General features: G+C 36.4%; 1 protein-coding gene across 1 annotated transcript in view; it reads left to right on the forward strand.

Annotated features, from left to right (window-relative positions):
- The window catches only part of WDR70 (WD repeat domain 70), a 142,467-nt gene that overhangs the window by 106,560 nt on the left and 13,550 nt on the right, over nt 1-22,357 (forward strand). Inside the window, exons 12-14 of the mRNA XM_082783005.1 lie at nt 3,136-3,220; nt 4,360-4,498; nt 22,017-22,117. Of these exons, the coding sequence (XP_082639131.1) occupies nt 3,136-3,220; nt 4,360-4,498; nt 22,017-22,117 (325 nt within the window). The remainder of the gene's footprint in view (nt 1-3,135; nt 3,221-4,359; nt 4,499-22,016; nt 22,118-22,357) is intronic.

Consider the following 22,357-nt stretch of genomic DNA (forward strand, 5'->3'; position numbering starts at 1 on the left):
TGCAGAAGTGCATACCTTGCTCTGTAAGGTGCCTCATGATGCCTGTAGTATCAGCCTTCATAGAAAGGTTCTGAGTTTATAATCATGATGTATTCTGATACTTCCTCACAGTAAGTCGTGTTGTACTATGTCTTTCCTTTGCTCTATTTTGCTTTTAAAAATCTCATTTCCTTTGTTTCGTTGCTTTCCCCAGTGATCTTTGTCCTTGAGCTTTGCTTTCAACACAGGACTCCCTCTTAAAATAGGAGCTTCTTGAAGGGTATTGCTGACTTTAGAATTTTTGAACCTCTGACAGTGCTTTACTTTGGCAGTGTTTTTACTTCTTTGGGGTGCATTTGCATCCATTTAATTGTCTTCCTGGTCAGTATCTTCTGAGAAAAACTTAAAAAATAAAGATCTTTGTAGTCTCAGTGCACTGACCTTACTTTGACTAAAAGCCAAGTGCAAAATGCCTATCCTGGCTCACCAGAGATTCTTTCTAGGACCTAATTGTTTCCTCGTGATAAATCCATTCCTTGATACCATGGACGTAATGGTGTCTGGCCTGTTTATATCAGACTAGATTGGTATCCTTCTAATTAAAATGACTAGGAATAGAGTTTGAAATGCTATTAAAAATGCTATAACATTTTTAAAGATTGTGCCAAGTCTGCCATCAAGAAAAATACTGAATGACCTAAGAGTGGGTTATTTTGAATACTTTATACTAACTCCACACCTCTAAACTTTATGTATTTTTGTTTAAGGGTAATTACTTTGACCACATGTGAAGTAGCTAAAAATAGGTCAGTACTGCTACAGCTCTCATAAAGAAACTCATTAAGCATTGATGGAAGGTTGCTAATAGAAAAAAATGGTATTGTGGCATATTGATATTGTCTGCTTTCTTAGTAGCAGTGGTTTCAACTCAAAGCAAATTAATTTCAGGCAGAAATACCATTTTTACTGCACAGTAAATTTGAATTTAAAGATGAACTTTGGAAATCTTATATTATTAAAGATGGTAAGGGTTTCACAGCATTGGCCAAGTTATTCTATGAGTATTCCTCCCTTTCCAAGTACTTAATCAACTATTTCTGCACCATTTAAGACGATGCTGATTTGGAATTATCCAAAACTCCTTGAGTCCTTCTGGAGTCTTGTGAATTTTTAAACCAGCAGAATACACTTTCTTCTTAGAAGGAGAGCTGTATCTAAATGTTTCACTGCATCTCTCCTGCTAAAGCCTGGCAGGGCTACAGCTTGAAGATCATGTCAAGGCTCATTCCACTGGGAACAGAACAGCCTTGGCTGCTAGCCTTAGATCTGTCCCTGTGCAAGAGATTTGCAGAGCAGCCAAATGGTATCATTTGCATACATTTATAAAGTGCTGGTGCTCTAGATATAACATCTAGACAATAAGTGTATTTTTTTTTTTTTCTTCAGGGTAGGAGGGGAAAAAGGAGGGCTCACATTACAAGACCAAATGCTTTGAAGTGCTTGGGATGGTGTCTACTATGAAACAATAAGAAAATAGATATTCCCAAAATAGGGAGGCAACATTTTTCATTCTTGTCATTTTTTAGTTTTGCAATGAAAAGAAATATATTGTGTCCTGGGCATCATTTATTTAAGTTGTCCACTTCTTAGAAATATTTTGTAGTTAGGCATTATCCTGGTCTTTAATATAAACATACGTGATACATGAGGCCACACATTACTGCTTTCCCTATGAAAGGTACTGCTGTCCTTGATTTCTTTTGTTATGGCATGATACATTTGTGTATTTATTTATTTTATTTATTTTATCTATTTTTGCGTTTTATTTCCAAGCTTTGCTTTGAGCTCTTAATCTCAAAGGTTGTGAACACACAGAGTACTAGACGATTTAAAAATAAAAAATATTTCCTTGCAAGGTTTGAGTGTTGCAAGGAAGCAGGTCCATGGATTGCTAATCACTTTCCTGCTCACCAGTTAGGTCAGGAATATTTTGTAACTTTTTTTCTGAAATTAATCTCTGGATGTTTTCAAGGAGAATTGTTTGAAAGTCCTTCTTTTTGCCCTTGAAATCACTGAGGCACTGATGTAGAATACAAAAAGATGTCTAGGTGTCTGCAAGAGGTGCCTCAGGGCTCAAATTCTCATGCAGAAAATATGTATCCCAGGGGGAAGGTTAGCAGAGATGTAGATCTCTCTGAGAATAACTAACTAAACTTTTTTTTCCACCCCACCCCCCCCTTTTTTTCCTTTTTCTTTCTTTTTTTTTTTTTTTTTTTTTTTTTCTTCCTGGTACTCACTGTGTTAATATGTCATAACTTTTGGAAAAGGAATAAACAGCCTGACTTTTACTGGCCTACGGAGTCACACCATGTTTATCAAACACAGATGAGAATAGCTATAAATGTCTTGCTGTAACCTCAACTTTGGCTTTTATGGCCAAAGGTGTTGTGGAAGGGTGTGAAAAGGTTTCATTACAGCAAGCATGGATTCATTTGCTTCCCTTCTACCCGTTACCCGAGGACTTCTGGCTGATTCCGGGGCCCATTCTTCATACTGAAGTTGCAGTTTGTTTCTGTTTGCATGCCAAAGAAGCAGGAAGGCTTCTTGTGCCTTCTGTCCTTCCTTATCATTTTTCCAGTGCAGGTAGAAACCAGACACATAAAGCTTGTTTAGCTTTTGATCTAGTACACCTGTGATAACATTACATATATATATATATATATATATATATATATATGTATGTATGTATATGTATATGTATATATATTATATATATGTATATGTATATATGTATTCAGCAAAGTTAAATTTCCTTCTAATAATAAAGCACCAAAACACACAAACAGCATTAAATGGTGTTTGGGGAATCTGATTCCACTGTGGGTAATGGTTCTTAGCAGACGGGATTGGTGCAATAGGGCTGAATCATTGAGCAGAAGTTTCTGATCTACTGGAGTGCAGCAGGTGGAATTTTTCATCCTTGCATTTTCATAGTCATTTGGGCACAAAAAGCTTCCAAACCATCCCCATTTTGAATTTTTCTACATCATTCTGTTCCTTTTCCTGTATCTGAGTTAGAAGATGAAATTTTCTGCAGATGTCTAAATTCTTGGCTTAAATTCTTTCTTGCTAACCTTTGTTCCTTTTGTTACATAGGGGATGATACTTTAAAGATGTGGGATATAAGGCAATTTAAAAAGCCTCTTCATTCAGCTGAAAGACTGTCCAGCTTCTTTCCAATGTAAGTACTGTTAAGTTATTCCAGCTAGAATAAACAGTGGTCGTTGTGCTGAGCAGGAGGGAGTATACTGGAGATGTTTCTCAATAGGTACAGAATAGTACACAAAGAACTACACATAGGAGACTGTGCAATAAGGTTCTTGGCTATTTTACAGCTTAACATTGCTTTAAAATATCTCCTATTTCATGTGATAATTCTTATCTATCTTTGCTTATTTTATGCCATATTTTAGTCTCATATATCTTATGCCTAATTAGATTAGAAACTTTTAGGAGGAGGCCAGTTCATTGCCTTATGTTTATGTAATGAGATATATCAAGTAAGCCTCATTCCTATTTGGTCTATGATTAATTAAAAGAAAAATCTGGATTGAAAAGTAGACATAACATAAAGGTGTATTGTCTAAATTCAAGTTATGATGTTAGAATTGCTGATTACTGTTATTTGGTACTAAAGTATGGTATAGTACCGTATATTGTTAAGTATTGTGATTATATTTTTATAGGTATTATCTATACTTCTGTACCTGTAGCACAGTCCTCTCTAGAACTCTAGAGACACTCTAAAGACAATATACAATTTCAAAATAAGATCTTAGAAAGAAAGGTTAGGGACAGATCAAATTTGAAGTCACAAGCACTCACTCTGTTTTGTAGCATATAGGAAGAGTAAACACACAAACATTTTTGGCAACTATATAAGCACAACTGCCGTGCAGCACTATCATCAGCAAAAACAGATTTCAAGATCGATTTATTTCTTATGAATGATTGTAACCAGATTTAAAATGATTATTTTTTGTTTCCTATGTGAAAAGTTCACATGAATTTGGAGAGGAAGAGAAATTTTGTTGGGAGGAGGATTTTTATATTTTTATTGTTTTTGCCAGTTTTTCGTATTCTGTGCACAGCTGTAATTGTAAATGTGAACTGTCTGATAACTGTAGTAATAGATGACAGCAGATAAAAGTTGTTTTTAAACTTTGTGTTGAAAGGATTAACAACTAGAAAAGATTATTTGTAAGGATTGTAATCTATAAATTAAATGTACATTAATTACTGGTTTGCCCAATATAATGTTTTTGTTTGTTTGTTTGTTTGTTTTGTTTTGTTTTGTTTTGTTTTGTTTTTTTCCAACAGGACTGATTGCTGTTTTAGCCCAGATGATAAAATACTTGTCACAGGTACCTCTGTTAAGAAAGGTGGTGGCAGTGGGAAGCTGTTCTTCTTTGATCGGGAAACATTTCAGAAGTTGTACGAGATAGAAGTTACAGATGCGGTATTTATTTTAGTTTTCTTCTATCCACTATTCCAAATATGAATGAAATCATATTCATATGCTTTTTTTTTTTTTTTTTTTTTTACCTTAGACACAGTGACTTTCTACTACTATTCTAATTATTTTTTTCCTCCATTTTTAAGAGAAGTATGACTACAGGTAGAGTGCTATTTTTGCACTTAAATAATTAAATAGAAACTTAACACATGGTCTTTAAACACTAAGAGACCTCTGGTTTGGTGTTACTAGTGTATTGCTAAATGATTGTGTTGCACCATTCCGGAGCTGGGAAGTGAGGCACAAATCTTAAAATTCTGACATATACATTTATGCTGTTCATTCCCCCAGTTCTCATGATGAAGTACAATTTTGTGATGACAAGCAATGCTGTTTGTCCCCGAAACTAAACTTATGGCTGCTATGGTATGCATTTCAGTAAGCAGAAGTATTTCCTTGTACAGAAGGAAAAAGTTTAATGTCATAGTTGAAAAAGTTCCTTCCTTGCAGTGTAAATAAATAAACGTACAGATTATAACATTCAGTAGTGGTAGACACTCAAGCAGCATTGCAGTTGCTTAACTATGAGACATTCCCATTAGTTATTAGAGTCTGGCAACTAGTCAAATCTTTATCATGTTGTAGTGTTGCAGTATATTGTTCTATCCTGCACTTTTCTTAACTCAGTAGTCCTTCTTAGCACAGCACACCAAAGATCCTTGTGCTTTGAACTCATTTAGACAGAATTTACATTTATATATACTTTTCTTATCAAGTCTAATTTTCTCTTCTAAATTTGCTCCTAAAGTAAATTCTACTTATGGATGAATTTTTTATATCCATCATTTCTGCGATAGCAGTCTTGCAAATCAAACAATGAAGAACTCATGGTAAAGCAGAAAGCATGTGGTTTTCTGGAGAAGGCATATTTCTATTTTAAACAGATATATTCTATATGTAGGTTTCATACTACACTGCAATTTTTATTCAGTACTAGAGAATTTCTCCAAAGATAACATAAACTGGATTTTAAATTTTCCTCCTGTGGAACATACCAGTCCTCAACTTGTACATGTTTCTGATGGAAGATTCTGATTTGTTTTGATTGTGTATTTGTTTTGATTGATTGTTTCAGCTGTGGGTTTTGATTTTGTTGTTTGTTTGTTTGTTTGTTTTCTGATACAAGTATCATAAGCAAGCGTTTATAACTGTTTTCTGGGGGAAGAAATAAGTGAATGAGTCGGTATTCCCACTGAAACTCCTTGACGGATCAAAGAAAACAAACTACACAAGATAAAGTGAGGGAGGCAGATTTTTGTGGCAGCTCTTCTATTCTAGTGCAGTGCACAAGAAACAAAATAACCTAAGGAGCTCCATTCCCAATGAATATGGAGGCCTTATAGCTAAGCACTATGATAGTGTCTTCATTTGGTGGTGGTGAAGTTGGTAATAGTGTACAGAAAGGTTACATCAAGGTTTAAGATTTGCTTTGGAATAGAAGGTCTGTTAACTTGCTGGGGTGGATAATGCATTGGGAGAGTCCAGAAGATACTGCTACTGTTTTTTCTGAGAAGTGTGAGATAAAGTTCTCTTGCTTCAAAATGTGGAAGAGACACAGAGCTGAGAACCAGCAGTAGAAAATTGTTGGAAAAGCAAAATTATGGGCCCATGAGTAACTTCATCAGGGGCCACTTGCGTAGTAAAAATTTAAGTGTGTATAGAAATCTCAGCAGGTTCATAATTGTACTGTAAATTTATATATATTTATATATATATAAAATATATATGATATATAATATATGATATAATATATATACTGTATACTATAATATATTATTATATATTATATGAATAATATATATAAATAATATATAGGTGTTTGATAATAATATAGTACCTTTTAAGACTGTATTAAATTATTTTTGCCTATGGAGTTTTAGTGCTGCTGTTTTTCTTCATTTGTAGTTATAAGATTTAAGACTGACATTTTCCTGCTTTGAATATAATAGTTCAAATGAAAATAATGGAAATAGATGAAGAATTGATACCTATAAATGCTGATGTTACAGCATAGTTTTCAGTGAGCTCACATTAATAATACCTGCCTAAATCAATAATCACTGCCTAGCTTCTAACTTCAACACATCTAAGAAAAACACAGTTAAATAAATCAACCTAAATCTAAAAGAAGAAAAATTACTATAAGTGGTGTTTTAAAATCAAATGGTTCTTCAAGATCTTTCTATTGTTTGTATCTCTGACTTTTTCCTTAGTTTTCTTTTTGTTTCAAATGGCAGTGTTAGATGAATTGTAAATGAAAAAAACATACTAAAAACAAATGATGTTTAAAGAGGTAGGCTTTTTTGTTTTATAAGCCATATGTGCTACTTGTTGGAAAGATTGTTAGCCTATGAACCGATAGATCTTGTGTCTAGTTCATCAAAGCACTTTTTTCAGCAGTGCAGTAATTGATTTCTGTTTACCTCCTTCTTGGTTTCCATTTTTTCCTTATACTCCTTCAAAGGTACAGATAGAACAGTTAGTAAAATCAGAGATAAATACATACTGTTGTCTAAGACTTCATCTTCTGTAAGTAAACAAAAGTCCTACACCTTTATCTTTTGTGTGTTATCTAGTGCTTAAATATGTAATTGCAATGTTGTTTTTTTAGATATTATGTATAATATGATAGTAAAAGTGTAGCAAAAGAGTACAAGTACACTAGTGTATCTCTCTACAAAGAGCTAGGGCTGCTCTTGTTCCTCATAAAAATAATTTTCATTGATTTCACATGGAATTAGTCCAAATGGCTGAAGAAAAAGGACATCATTAGTCATTTTTTTTAGTATGAAATTAAAATAATAGGACTTCTTGTGAGCAATTTTATACCAGCTTAGTGACAGAACATACATAATCAGAATAACAAAAAGTGTACTGTGAAGAGAAAACAAACTATCAACATTTAGCTTTTTTTGTTTTGTTTTGTTTCACAATTTTTTTTTTTTTTTTTTTAAAGGAATTTTTAGTAAGCTTAGAAAATTGAAAAATAGCGAACAGAAGTAAATAGCCAGTTCAATTGGCCTGTGAATGAACCTGGGGAGTAATGGGTGAATATTTAATGGGCACGTTTGACCAAAGCTGTGTCTGACATTCCTTTCCATCATGCTTCACAAATCTTTTTTCACCTTTTCTTTCAAGTTTTCATGGGAAAACCCATTACTGCGTCAGAGCTGCTGGAGTGAAACCTTGTGATTTTACTAATAGACTAACTGCCTGATTAGTCTCTGCTGTTGTGGCTGGATATAGAATATTAATTTGTTTTCCATTTCATGTTAGGGTTGGGGAATTTTTTTGGTCACAGTCTACGACTAGTCGTTTTTGTCACGCTCTTCAATGGCATCCCACCAGTAGCCCATGTAGGCACTGAGACTTCTCCAGAACTTAAGCGTCTCAGATAAATAGCAATAATTTTTGAAGAAAAGCTGAAAACTGGTTGTTACATGTCGAAAATTTAGGTTGGATCTTAGGAAGAACTTCTTTACCGAAAGGGTTGTTAGACATTGGAACAGGCTGCCTAGGGAAGTGGTGGAGTCACCATCCCTGGAAGCCTTTAAAAGACGTTTAGATGTAGAGCTTAGGGATATGGTTTAGTGGGGACTGTTAGCGTTAGGTCAGAGGTTGGACTCGATGATCTTGAGGTCTCTTCCAACCTAGAAATTCTGTGATTCTGTGAAAATGGTGCAGACCGTGGCTTCTTTCTGGCTAGTAGTAGTGTGCCTGCGGAACAGGTGAGGAGAGCACAATGGGCAGAAGAGAGCAGAAGTGTTGCTTTTCCAACTATCTTCTTCTGACTCCTGTGATCTGTGACTTGGAGATATCTTGATGCAGACATAGGTATTTTAAAATTAAGAGCACTCAGTGGATTTTTCTTCCATGAGTTTATCAGGGAATGAAGCAACCATGTTGCAGGACGATGGCAGGGTCGTTTACTTGCTGCAGATTAAATCAAAACTGTGGGGTCAGAACTGCCTTTCCCACTCTTACAAGTTTCCTGATGTTTTCTGTCGAGTGCTTCAGCCTTACTCTGGTATGTTTACAAGAGTGATTGGGTATAATAAAACTTTGTATTGTAAACATGGTTGTATATGCTGAAATACATAGAATTCTTCTCTTAACAAAAATGAAGCTTTGAAAAACAGGTCTTCATCCTGCTATGCACATGCATCTTTTTGGTATTTTTAATGTCACTGTTTCTGATATTTTGTCATAATAGTCTTGGGTCTTTTGCCCTCACCTCAAATATCCGCAGGAAAATGCTTAAATTAAACATTTTGTAGGTTTATAATAAACAAGGTCCAGCAGTGGAACTGCAGAGGGACCTGGACAGGTTGGATTTATGGGCAGAGGCCAGTGGGATGAGGTTCACATGACTAAGTGCTGGGTCCTGCACTTTGGCCAAAACAACCCTATGCAGTGCTACAGGCTTGGGGCAGAGTGGCTGGTAAGCTGTGCAAAGGAAAAGGCTCTGGGGGTGTTGATTGATGCTCACCTGAAAATGAGCCAGCAGTGTGCCCAGGTGGCCAAGAAGGCCAACGGCATCCTGGCTTGTGTCAGGAATAGGGCACCCAACAGGATCAGGGAGGTGATCGTTCCCCTGTACTCTGTTCTGGTGAGGCCGTACCTCAAGTACTGTGTTCAGTTTTGGGCCCCTCACTACAAGAAAGCCATCAAGGCCCTTGAATACGTCAAGAGAAGGGCTACGAAGCTGGTGAAGGGCCTGGAACACAAGCCCTGTGAGGAGCGGCTGAGGGACCTGGGGTTGTTTAGTCTGGAGAAGAGGAGGCTCAGGGGAAACCTCATTGCTCTCTCCAGCTCCCTGAAAGGATGGTGTGGGGAGCTGGGGGTCAGCCTCTTCTCACAGGTAACTAGTGATAGCATGCGGGAATGGCCTCAAGCTGTGACAGGAGAGGTTCAGGTTGGAAATGAGGAGACATTTCCTCTCAGAAAGAGCAGTCAGGCACTGGGACGGGTTGCCCAGGGAGGTGGTGGCGTCACCATCCCTGGGGGCGTTTAAGGAAAGGTTGGACATGGTGCTTAGGGATGTGGTTTAGTGGGTGACAGTGGTATTAGGGGGATGGTTAGCCCAGATGATCCTGGAGTTTTTTTCATACCTTAATGATTCTATAAGGTTTCATATTTCAGGATGTATGTAATGGACTCTCTTTTTGTAATGGAAGGAAGGTTTCATCATTAGGCACCAGTCAAGGAGGATTTAATCGTAATTCTTGGGTTGATTATGCAACTATGAGATCTTCATGGGAACCAGTTATAAATACCTAGTGTATGGGAAATAGAGTTGGGTACACAACATTTTCTACAATGTTAAATTAATTTTAAATAGCTGTGAACAGCCACTTGAATCACTCTCACATGTCTGTCATTCATTTGTTTGTCTGGTTCAAGCATATCAACCAGTAGCTATCCTTATTAGAAGCAAGATTGATTTTGGCAGCAGTAGAGCAGTCATTTTCCCCATATGGAAAGGAGATAAAGTACACCCCGTTACTGCCAGGCAAGAGTGGGCACTAAAAAAGCATGTTGTACAGTTACAGAAATTGCTATTTTTAAATCAAAATGTGAGTTCTAATTTAAAAAAAAAAAATGAGGTTATGTATATTAAAATATAAGATGTGCAAATTTTTTAAAATTCCCACAGATTTTTATAGATAAGCAACAATCCAAAACCATGTATTTATGGTTGTTTTGAAAAAACAATTTATATTAGGAGATTTCTTCAATGTTTTCTTAGTTTTTCAAATATAAGCAAAAGTTAAAATATTAAGTACTTCTGAAAATCTCTCTAAGGGACATTTCAGGAAGGTCTTTTGAGATGAACTATAAATAAATCTTAATTTTAGCTTAAAGAATGAAAAGGAAAGAAGGAATAAGGAGTATGAAACTTCCAGTACCCTTCAGGCACAGTTGATATAGGATTGCAGTATTTCTTTACTTGACCTCAAATGATATCATTTACTATTTATAAGGTGCAGTAATATGGTAAAGGACTTTTCCACTGTGGTCTGTTTCATGAAGATTTAACGGTCTTGAATATAAGAAAAACGATTTATATTAACTTCTGAAAGAGATCATCATGCAACTTCATTTTGTTTGTTCAAGCCACTTATTTTATTTGAAAGGAAAATCCATATTTTCACAATAGTGTTAAATTTTTGTGCTAACTAGAGCAAACAACAGTTACTGTAGAATGTGAACCATGGAAATGTTTTCTTTTCTAGTGAGGTAACTTGTCAATTTTCATTCTCTGCTTTCATATATGTAAAGTCAATGTAGTCCTTCCATTCTTATATCCTGCAGCAGCACTTAATTTGTTCTGGGAGAGCTGTCACTAGAGGTTTGAGCTGTGTGAGAAAGATAAACTGTGCAGCTTTCCTCACTGTAACAGGGAGGTTGTATGTGAGGGTTGTCTGCCTCTGCAATATACTGTGCTGAAAATGTGGCTGTAATTCTCACAGAGCAGGTGCTTGAAAATATTCTGCCTTGCAATTACAAAAAACTGTTTGCCACCTTCATTTTAAATCCTTTTCTGTTCATCAAAACAAAACAACAACAACAAAAAAACATTCAGTAGCTCATTTCACTTCTAAGCATGTTTTATAGCTGTAGCATGAAAGGTCCATGATGCAGCATTGCTATCCATATGTTTTACATTGGGATCCTGTTTTAAATTATTGGCCTCTGAAAATGTTTTTAAGTTATTTCTGGTTTCTACATAGAAAATTGTAAATTTTATCCATTTCTGATCCCTTTCCTATTGAATGTTTCCACACATTTTTTAAGTCATGTTTCACAAGGGAAAAACATGAGTGTTGTTTCCTCTACTACTGTATTCTCATGAGTATTTTAAACCTAATGATAGCAGGTCACTACATTCTAGATATTCCCTAACCTCCCACCTTATTTATTATACTTGGCTCTTTTTCTTGGATAAGCACCAGGGGAGTCTCAAATCTGAAGATTTTTGCAATTGGGGTTTAAAGTATATTTTTAAATATAATATTAGAATGTTTTTATTGTAAGCAGCCTTTTTTTTGGATCAGAATAAGCGTAGTATCAACATGTGGGTGTTAACCATCTTTTTGCCCAAAAGAAGAAAGGCAGAAGTAAATTGATAGCATTTGTTGTTCAGCTTTGCAGACATTTGGAAATCGCTTAGTTCTAAAACTGTTATTTAATCTTTTTTTTTTTAATTAAAAATACAGCAGTTTTGTAAGAATTATTCACTCTACATTTTTTCCTTTTGTGGGTGCAGCCAGGAGGCAGACCAACATTTCCCAGATCCAGCAGCATGGCAATCCAAATTGTTGGCTTCTGGTTCACCACTGTGCTGTAAGACACCAGCAAAAAGAGATTGCAGAGCATGCAGGAGGAATTTGTGTCCTGAGCAGCATTATCTTTCTATGATCCTTACGGCAGAATTTCTGTTGTTCTTGGAGGGGAGCAGACAGCTAATGTAGCTGACTGATGTTTCATGCAGACCTTCTGCAGAGAAATCAAGGTGATTGTAGAAGGAAAGACCAATTTATCTACAAACCCTCCCTTTCTATTCTAACTTCTGTCAGCTGATTTTTACTTGCTATTGGGCATATCAACCATCTTTATTAACAATCCCTGATTATTAGGCAGAAAAAGCAGTATTTCTGTGGGCAAGACTGCATTATCATTGGATAAAAATACAGAGTTTCTCATTAATGTTTTGAATTTTCCCATCAGTTCCAATTGCATAGAATTGGAGAGAAAATATGTTGTACAGTTGGTGACAAATGTGCTGAAACATTTTCTTAAAAAACAAATAAATATATATTCTTTTTTTTTTCCCTAAAAAAATGCTTAAAAAAAATTATTTCTAAAAAAGCCCTTTTAGGCATGTTTCTGAACTTTATAGAATATGAAGCATGGGATGGAGGAAGTGTTTCCTTCTGAAGCTTCCAGATCGTAAAGATGGGCAGGAATAACTTCGCTGCTTTTTAAGTTATAATGTGTACAGGCCTGTGCTGCAGCCTAATCTCATGAGATTTTGTTGCATATAAGTTCTTGCTGAACTGTATTTCATAAGCACTTGCAGAGAAGTTTTTAGTCTATGAAAGTCAGTCCACTTTGAATATGCCTGTGAAGATTTGGATGAACACCAGATTTGTATCCCCTGGTACAGCAGTCTCAATATCCGATGTTTTTTAATAGAGCCACATACACCTTCATTAAAAAAGGAAAGGCTTGAATGCCACTGCATTAATATCTTTCCTAATTGCAAAAGTTGCTTAAAAATGGCAAGTAGACAGAGACAGAGATGGGGGAACAGTTGTTGAAGGATTTTGTGTTATTAGGAAGCTGTCTCTGGCTGTTAGAATACAAACATGTTAATGTTTTACTTAACGACATAGAAATCTTTTGAAATAAGTATTTTTTTTTTTTTTTTTTTCGGGTATGACTTTGTACATTTCCCTTCACTTTTGGGAAGAGGCAGCACTGAAGTGATAGAACTTGCTAGAACTATGGAAGATCGGGTTAGAAGGCACACTGAGATTTGATCCCTCGCTCCAGCACACGTTTGAAATTGTTTATCCTTTTCAAATATAAAGATAATATAATATAACTCTAGGCTTAGGTAATGGGTAATGATACTTTGAAAGGTAATTATTGTTTCTTAAAAAATATTAATAAGCAGCCAGTAAGGCTTCTAAGTAGTAGTATATGTTTTAAGCTCCTACATATTTAAAATATGTTGCACTCCACAAGCAATTCTTCATCAGGAATGCATCATGTGTTTTTATAGCAGCAAAGAAAGAAGCAATGCAAACAAGTTGCATGCATATTTACACTCCATTTGCAAACTGGGGTTCTTCTTTCTTTTCTTTTTTCAGAAATGTCAGAATTTGTAAAAATATGGTTTAAATAAATATGCAGTTCAGTCAGAAAAGCCCCATTTGTCTGCTGTAGTGACCTGTGCTCACAGAGTCTGCGACCACAGTCAGAATGTAATTTTACATGTTCAGATTCTTCCCTGCTGATATGCTGCTTATCTGGCTATCTGGACAGCCAAGTGCAGCAAATCTGAGCAGCGCTGTTCAAACAGCACCCGTCACATACCGTCATGGCCACTGAAGCAGAGCTTGCACATAAGAAAGAGAAGTTTTGTTTAAGTTTTTCTTTTCCTAACTGAAAATATTTTCTCAGAACAGCAACTCGTGCTGTCGCTATGCTGTCTGTATAGCTACAGGACAGGTTCTGAAGGAATTATTTACTAGATTATAGGCTAGGAGAGGGAGAGGAAGCAAGGCAGAGCATAGGCTGTGTTTGTTTCTGTTTTATCCCTGTTCAGTGTTTAAGCATCTCCAGAGCTAGAACTGATCTTTTAAACTAAGGTTCTGAAGATTTGTCAGAGGGTTCTGGGAGTTTGTATCTGCTGTATCATTCTGCACTAGAAATATTTTATTTGGCTTCCAGAATACTTTATCCTTGAACTGCAGAGTTTTATGTAAGTAGCCTAACATACTGTAACATAGATCCTCTTTGTGTTGCTCCATTTAGTTTTCTGTTTTTCTTATATAGTTATTTTGGCCATTGTAGGCTGCAGGGGATTCACCTGACCAAATATAGATGTCTACAGTTGATCCAGTCATCCTGGGCTCCCTTTCTAATAAGCAGAGAAAATAAACACATCTAGACTGTGATTATCTCATGCTAAAATAGATATCTAAAATAGGTTAGATGAAGGTCACTGTAATATATGGTTATTTCTTTCCATTAACTGTAAAGGGAGTGAAAAGTGGTGGACATTTGAAGGGTAGACCTGTAAAGATTAGAGTTGTAGACATCTTAAGCTTGGTGAGGTAAGTCTTACCTGTGATCTTTGCTTCCCTCTGTTGGTGTTGATTCTTTCCTGTGAAAGCACTGGAACATTTCACCTGTCTTGCTCTGACCTTGTATGTGGCACAGTTAGACAATAGGTTACTTCTGCACTCATTTCTATTGATTTAAGTATTTGTGACTGTAGGAAAGTTAAAGCAGGACAAGAGAAAATCCTGCCACTACATGAAGGGATTGTGTTAGATGAGATTCAAGTGTAAGCTCTCTTACTTGCACCTGATTTCCAAACATAATTGTCAAAACATTAGCATTTTACCTTACGATTACAGAACATTATCTAAATTTGAATGAACTTTTTTTTTTTTTTTTTTTTAATTAAAGTTAGTGAAAACATGAGTTTCAATAATTAAACTGTTGCTATAACAGAATGTGTGAAAGTCTTGGGTTAACATGTTCCCTTTCCAGTTTCAGTATTGATCTATCATTACCAGTATCTTCTTTTCTAGTGGCAAATTACCATTGTGAGGCAAATAACTTGTGAGAAAATCAGTTTTGTGCTTTTCACCTTACAAGTGGAATGTTGGCTGCACACTTGTCACAGGAGTAGTACATGTTAGCATCATTCAGCGGAGTTTTCTGCCCTCTGAGCATAGTTTTGTGTTGTGAAAATAAATGCGTCTTCTCCACTTACCAGTTCTGTTTGTCTGTGCTTTCGTTCAGTTTTCTCTTGGCTAATAGCCATGGGAGAAGACATGAATTCAGTGAACTTAGCCTAAAAGTCTGATAGCTCCATGTAGCTGAATAATCACTTCCGTAATTGTGGAGCTGCCAGAATGGAACGATAGGCTGTACCTGAAGTGAAGAGAAAAAAATAATTAAAAGGTTTATTCCAACAGTGCATAAGTAATGTGTAAACATGTTTTTCTTTTTCTTCCCTGCATGGCGGGAGGATCTTTACCAGTGAACTTCAATAAGCTGATACATTATCATGCATTATCAGAAAATGGACTTCAGATGAAATGTTCAGTTTCAAAAACAAACGTATAGTATTTAACCTTAAAACCTAACTGTCTTTAGGGAGAAAGGGTTGATTCCAAAGAAAACAATGTGTGGTTGAGAAACAGTAAGACCTCCTTAAGGAGGCAAAAGAAATTAAAACATCATTGTAAAATATGACCCCATCTAAATTTACTTTTCATTTTGCAGTAGCAATGAAAGAATATAGCCCCACTGAGCTGAGTGTTGCAGAAGTGTATGGTGATTCCAATTTATGCCAAAAATATGTCTTTGGAATGTTTTGAAAAATGGTGAAATTTGATATCATGCCAGTCGTGCAAAAATAATGACCTCCATACTCCGGGAGATCAACGTATGCATACATACAGGCACGCACATGTCTGTTAAATGAAATTTTGTTAAAACAAAAGATCAGCAATTATCTTGGTGTTTCTGAACATATAAAAGTAGTTGGATGCTGAATTCTGTTGGATGGTGGTTAAACTTTTGACTGAAATGCAGAAAGAAAAAAAATAATCATACTCTATTACAGCGTCAGCTCACAGACATGTCAAATGCTAGGAATAAAAGAAGACAGTAATGGAGGGAAACCTTAATTTTCCCTAGCTGTCTTGCAAGAGAGTGAAGGAGGATATAGGTGAATACTTGCTAGAGATGATCTCTCTTCTTATTTTGTTGCATAACAGGCAACCTTATATTTTGGTAGGTTAAAAAGATACTAGTGAGATTAAGTGACTCCCCAGGCTCTGTAACGTGGCAATATTTGCAGGTGTAAGAATTAATGTTTAGATAAAGGCCATACAAACTGTGCAATAGCAGAAACTAGGTAGATTTGCTAGATTTGCTTTTTTTTTTTTTTTTTTTTTTTTCACTTTATGTATTTTTTCTGTAGTTGCTTTCCCCTTAGAGTAGGAAATGTAGGGGTATATTAAATAATTCAGGGAAACAGAAAATGTGACATGAATCATATAGTCTTATATAAGTCTTATAAAAACTGTTCTGCCTGTTCAGTACTCTGAAGAAACTGCCTGTGGTCAGACAAAAGCCAGGACTACTGGCTGTACAGCAGGGGAGAAGTGGGAGTGACCTGCTAATAACACTGGCTTGATCATCTCATGAAACCTTGCCCTCGTGTGTTGATAGACCAACTTGGCAAGCCTTGCTCCAGCTGTGTCTGTCCTTAATGCCCCCAGCCGATTGCTTCACTTTCCTGTTAGAGGTTTGTCCAGAGGACACGGGGAGTGCCTCCCCTCTGTGCTGGGTGGCTGCAGGAGCAGGAAGCTGGAAGAGCTTTTAGGTCTCTAGAAGAGCCTTTTCTCTCCCTCAGTAAGGAGAATATCATGGGCCATGGGCCCTTCCTGGCAGCTGGGGTTGTAGGGAAGGTCTTGTTACTGCGCCAAGTAGAGGAGCTAAGAAAGGAATAGGAGACTACAACAGGTATGGGAAAATCTGTAAATCACAGAAGAGAATAGGAGGTGGGTGGTCTGCATGGGGAGCAGACCTGTGCAGCAGAGAGAGAGAGAGAGGGGGGCCTCTAGCATCCCTGCTGAAGCTCCTCAAAACCCCAATGAACTGCCAAATGTGAAACCTCTCTGACCCTTCCTAGAACCTCTTGCTGGAATTTATTAGCCTTTCCTCACCTTCCTCCCTGCAGCCTGCACAGACCCCTCTCAGACTGCTCGTCCTGTCGTGGGGCTGCTCTATCCATGCTGTTAGATTAAATGTTTTTACTTGAAGTATGGGCCAGGGAACTGAATTTTGCCATCGCTGCTGCAGTCTTGAAGTGACTTTATAACCGAAGATCCAGGAGAATTCTTTCAATCCTTGACATCAGTCTGCAGTTCTATGACCTTACCAGCCTCGTGGTTTCATCATAGTGGTAAATTTTCCATTCCTATGCAACAAATCATTTTAAATCTTTTCTTGCTGACCTTGTAAAATGCCCTCTCTGTATTGTTTACCCCTGTAGGGGTGTTAGCCCAAGTGTTCTGGACAGTTTCAGTTGAGGTAATTAGCTTTTACTTGCTGAGAAATCTGTTTCAGTTATTATTCACTTTGCCTATTAAGCATGAGTATATTTCTAGGCCAGAATAAATGTTACATTCTCTGTTACAGAGAATCCTGTTTCAGGCTTCAGCCTCACATTTAGAGGCCAGTCCTGTCAAAGGACAGTTATGTGCATAGTCCCAGCAAAGCCGTTTGGGTAGTTGCCTACTGAGCTAACCCAGATGGAAAGTAACTTAATAGAAAAATAATGTGGTGTAGTTTACTGTTTACCTGCACGAGCAGCTCTGCCAGTGTGAAACAAAGAGAAACAAGCAGGTGAGAACAGACTGTCAGGGCTGAGGCTATTTAGGAGCCTCCCCAGAACTGCATGTGAACTGGGACTGTGCTTGTCTCAGAAGAAATGCGGGTGGAATAGCACACGAGGAAGAAGGCATATAATCAACTTTGCCTGCCACTTTTCTTTGTGCTTTCAAGTTTTATGTTGAAGATTACCACCTACTGTTAAGCTCTTACATTATTACATATACGTTTTATAAAACTAAAAACCTTATTTTCAAAGAATTGGGAGCTTGAGGTGTGTATAGTGCTTAGTTTAAAAATAAAGTAAAAAAAAAAAAAACACATTCAGGTAATTGAATTCATGTAATTAATTAAAAGTGGTAAGGCTAGCTTTAGGCAGTTACTTAAAGAAGTAAACATTGTAATCTAGATCCCACTGAATCTGTCCTGACTTCTTTCACAGTGACAATGAAGCACTTTTTCTGTTAACATTTTTAATGTTCTTCCTGCCTAATTTCATAAAAATATTTTCACAATCTTCTCCTACTATTTCCTAATGCAGGGTAATGCATTTATATATGCAATAGATCTTGCCAAAGTCTTTTCAGATGGATTTCATTTGAAGAACTTAATATGTTTACAACAACAGAAGTACCAAACAGATTTTGAATCATTATCACTAATTGTAATTTGTAAGTGCTGTATTTTAAGATAGATTATCCGTATGGTTACAAAGCTGGCCAGCTCAGGTCCACTGATAAAATTATTTTGAGTATTTTCATGACAGGCCTCCAGGACTTCATCCTCTAAAGATGTGCTGTCCGATACCTCCAGCTATTACAGTAATCTTTTTATATATATATATATATTGAAGATGTTTACATGATGATACAGTCTGAGTTTTATTGTTCTTAGTTGTTAAAATAATACATAATTTTCCATTTGCAAAGCTGAGGGATGATCTGTAATTTTATCATTTTCATAACCTACCTAGCTTTTCCTTTGTTTTAGCTTTAATTGTTTTAAAAAACAGAAACAAGTCTTTCAGTGTTGAATGGTGGAATCTAAAATTAGTTAACTGAATTTATAACTCTGGTATTTGTGTATCTGAGTATCTGAGCCTTTACGCTGGCATCCACTGAATTCTGTAAACTGGTACTTGTGGTTAGGCAAGTCTTTTACAGTAGGTTTTCAAGAAGTACTGTCGGGCAACTTGATTCCATGTTCCTGTTTTATTTCTCTGAATAAGCATGAAACCACCTTGGCGATTGCAACAAGAGCTTGCAGTTAGCTTTTAGTTGCTGAGGTTGTTGCTTCTGGCCCAAGCTCTTATCTCAAGGGATGCAACTGCAAGTATCACTTTGTTCATTTGGGGTTCCATTGCAGGACATGACCTAAAAATGAAATGAGCTATTCTTAAAAATCATTGTGCAAATTGGAATTAGTATTCAACGTAAATCCCCTTTCCATCTCGTAGAAGCAGAAAGTGGGAGCAAGAAGCTCAAGACCCGAGCAACCTGCTGTAGTTGGACCTGCCCAAAGGATGGGGGTTGACTTAGGTGATCTTCAGAGGTCTCCTTCAGCATCAACCATTCTGTGATTCTGTAATGTCCAGTATCAGTAGGCGGGTACATGCCTATGTGCATAGGCAGATCAAGCCAGGGAAAGAGTTGTTTTCCTGCTATAAACACACTTACTTCCATAGAAAGCTGTGAAGCAGGACCTTCTTTGACCTGGAATTTGATGTTTCACATTTCCAGTGATAAAGATGTCTAACTGAGTTATTTTAACTATACTCAGCAGGGAAGTTAGTGGTAATGGCAGTGAAATGCTATCTTTAGGAATCAGTTATTTTTGTATGATGAATATTCCCCTTCCCCCATCACTCTCAATGTTAAAACCTAGTCTACAATGATCCCTCTTTTATACAGTTGTTTAGAATTTTTACTTCTTTAGGATTATGTGATTGGGAAAGATTAGTAGGATTCAGTTCAGGAATTCAATATTTTGCTCTTTTTAAAGTATTGCATGTTTCTAAAATAGTCTGAAAATCTCTGTAAGTAGTTTTCATTATTTCTTATAAAGTAGGTTTATATGCCAGTGGCTTAGTGAAATTACTTGCATGTTCAGAGATTGTATTTGTTTAGTTTTTAACAAATTATATTCTGGGGACGTTTTACAGTTTTAGAAGATTTATTGTGCTGCATTTTATGGCAGTTTCTTCTGCCTGCTCTGGAGCACGTGCCATGGTGGTTTTAAGTGTGCTGTGGATGTTTGACAAGTTAGAAACTTAGCAATCCCCATCAGTGCTTAGCCACACTGTCTCAGGCTTTGTTTTTGTTGGCTGGTATCCAGTACCATGCTATAAAATACATTTACTTGACAGTAGAAAGTGGAGAACCACATTAACTACAAAGTTTTAAAAGGCTGGCTAAACACATGCAATAAATATTAATAAAAGAAAAGGCCACCCACCTTTGACCCTCAATGCTTGTTATTAGCTTTGTATGTTTTAGAATTACAGTAACATTTTGAGTAATAGCATTACATAACAGTACGTAAAAGTATCTTATTCAAATCAAGCAACTTGTTAACAACCTTGTATTGATTATTTTGGTATCTTGTGGCAGGGATTATACTGCATTGCCAGAAACTTGCTTTTTTTTAGATAACTCTGAAGTATAAGTTTGTTGCCCTTTTGTTGTCTCATAATAAATACGCTAGATGTATTTGTACCTGTAAGTACAGGGGAAAGTGTAATGTTGTATGTGTTTATATGTAATGGGCAGGATGTTTTATAGAACAGCCTTGTAAAGACTGATCAGCTGATTAATGTAAACTCATCTCACTCATTTATTTTTTTCATTTATACAAGAACACCAAGCAGAAAAACAGTTCTAAAAAAAGTCATCCTTCATCTTGTACTAAAATGAAAATGTAATTCATGATGGATGAGTGGGCTTCAGATTTTTTTTCCAGTACTTTTTTTGTTAAATGCCTTGTAACATTCCAAAAAAAAAAAAAAGAAAAAAAAAGTATGTAAACCAAACCAGAGATAGGAAGGAATGTGAAGTGGGAAGAGTGATAGAGTGATTCACTGTTCAATAGAGCTTATACATAATCATTCTCTTCTGATTACGTGGTTGTCACCTCCCAAGTTAATGGCTTTGTTTCATTTGCACCCCCTAAGTATATTTTTGCTTTGTTTATTTCTCTGGGTGAGACATTGGTGTTTTCCATGTTGTGACTTTAATGTACTGTGTTATGTAAAATAAATGAGTAAATAAACTACAGATACTTTCATGATAGGTATATGTAAGTGGTTGAGTATTGAATTAATTCATTTTGAAAAGTCTATAGTTTTTTGTGTTTTTAAAGGTAAAGGGAAAAAAGGCTAGAAAAATCACCATTCAGTGAAACGCTAACACGGTGATGCATACTGCTAGTTCTGGATACATTTATTATACAGCTAACAAAAACACTGTCAAAACATTGTTATATATCTAACAAATAGTTATGGGGTTTTTGTTTGTTTGTTTGTTTTTTCTTTCAGTTAGATGGACACATGATTTTTGTTAGTATTGAGTTGTGTTGTCCTTCCTGGCAGATTGTGACCGCTTCTTTGGCGCTCTCATAAATCATGGCAGTCTTGCAGCTTTTCTGGGTTGACCTGCTGATTCAGTTTTAGTGCAGTGATCAGTCACGTGGAGAACCACTCTGTGTGTACAAAAGAACAGTACTATTAATGTCTGAAAATGAGTTGTACAGACAAGAAGGGTGACAGAGCTGTGAGACATAAGCTTCAAATAACAAGTTTTCCTGGATCTTTAGGGGAAGAAAGATCCAAGAGATGAATATCAGACATTTGTCTGTTCTGCAGTCAGCAAGTGAAAGGTCAGCACTGTGTGAAAGAAAAATAGATAACATAAGGAACAGGGTGGAAGAGCTAAGGATTAAAAAGAAAAATGCAGAAGTCATGAAGGCTTGTACTACTATATCTGAAGCACTTCATTGTTCTCCTTCAAATCCTGTTTAGTGTTCCAATTCCATTATGCCCACGAAGACCCTGGAGCAGTTAGCCTGTGGAAACCACTGTTTTTTCTCACTACCGCCCATTTGTACTTCCTTCTCTGCCTACATCCTTGTGTTGTCACTCCTTTTACATTGTGTTCTGCTCTGGAGAAGAACTTTTACTCATTCGTGTAGTCACATTCATTCATGTATTCAAGCTTGTTTGTACTACAGTGTAGGGTCTGCTTTTTGACAAGATGAATATTAATCCTAGAATCTAAATGAATGACCAACTAACTGTCAATATGTTGCTTTATTTCAGAGTGTTGTGCGTTGCCTTTGGCATCCCAAGCTGAATCAGATCATGGTTGGTACAGGAAATGGATTGGCAAAAGTGTACTATGATCCTGTTAAAAGCCAGAGGTATGTAATAGTTAGTGGTTTATAATTAGGATTTCTCAGACATAGCCTGATGCTATAATTATACTAAGAGATGAGAAAAAAAAAAGAGTTAGTAGCATTTGCTGTGCAGTTTTAGCTACCAAGTTACAAAAAAAACCCAACAAACAAACACAAAAACAAACCAACAAAAAAAAAAACAAAACCACAAAAGTTTGTACTTGAAAAGCAGTGCATTTTCCTCCAGGCTCTCTGTGGTGCTGT

Source organism: Aythya marila (assembly GCF_965140915.1).
Source record: "Aythya marila genome assembly, chromosome: Z".
NCBI lineage: Eukaryota > Metazoa > Chordata > Aves > Anseriformes > Anatidae > Aythya > Aythya marila.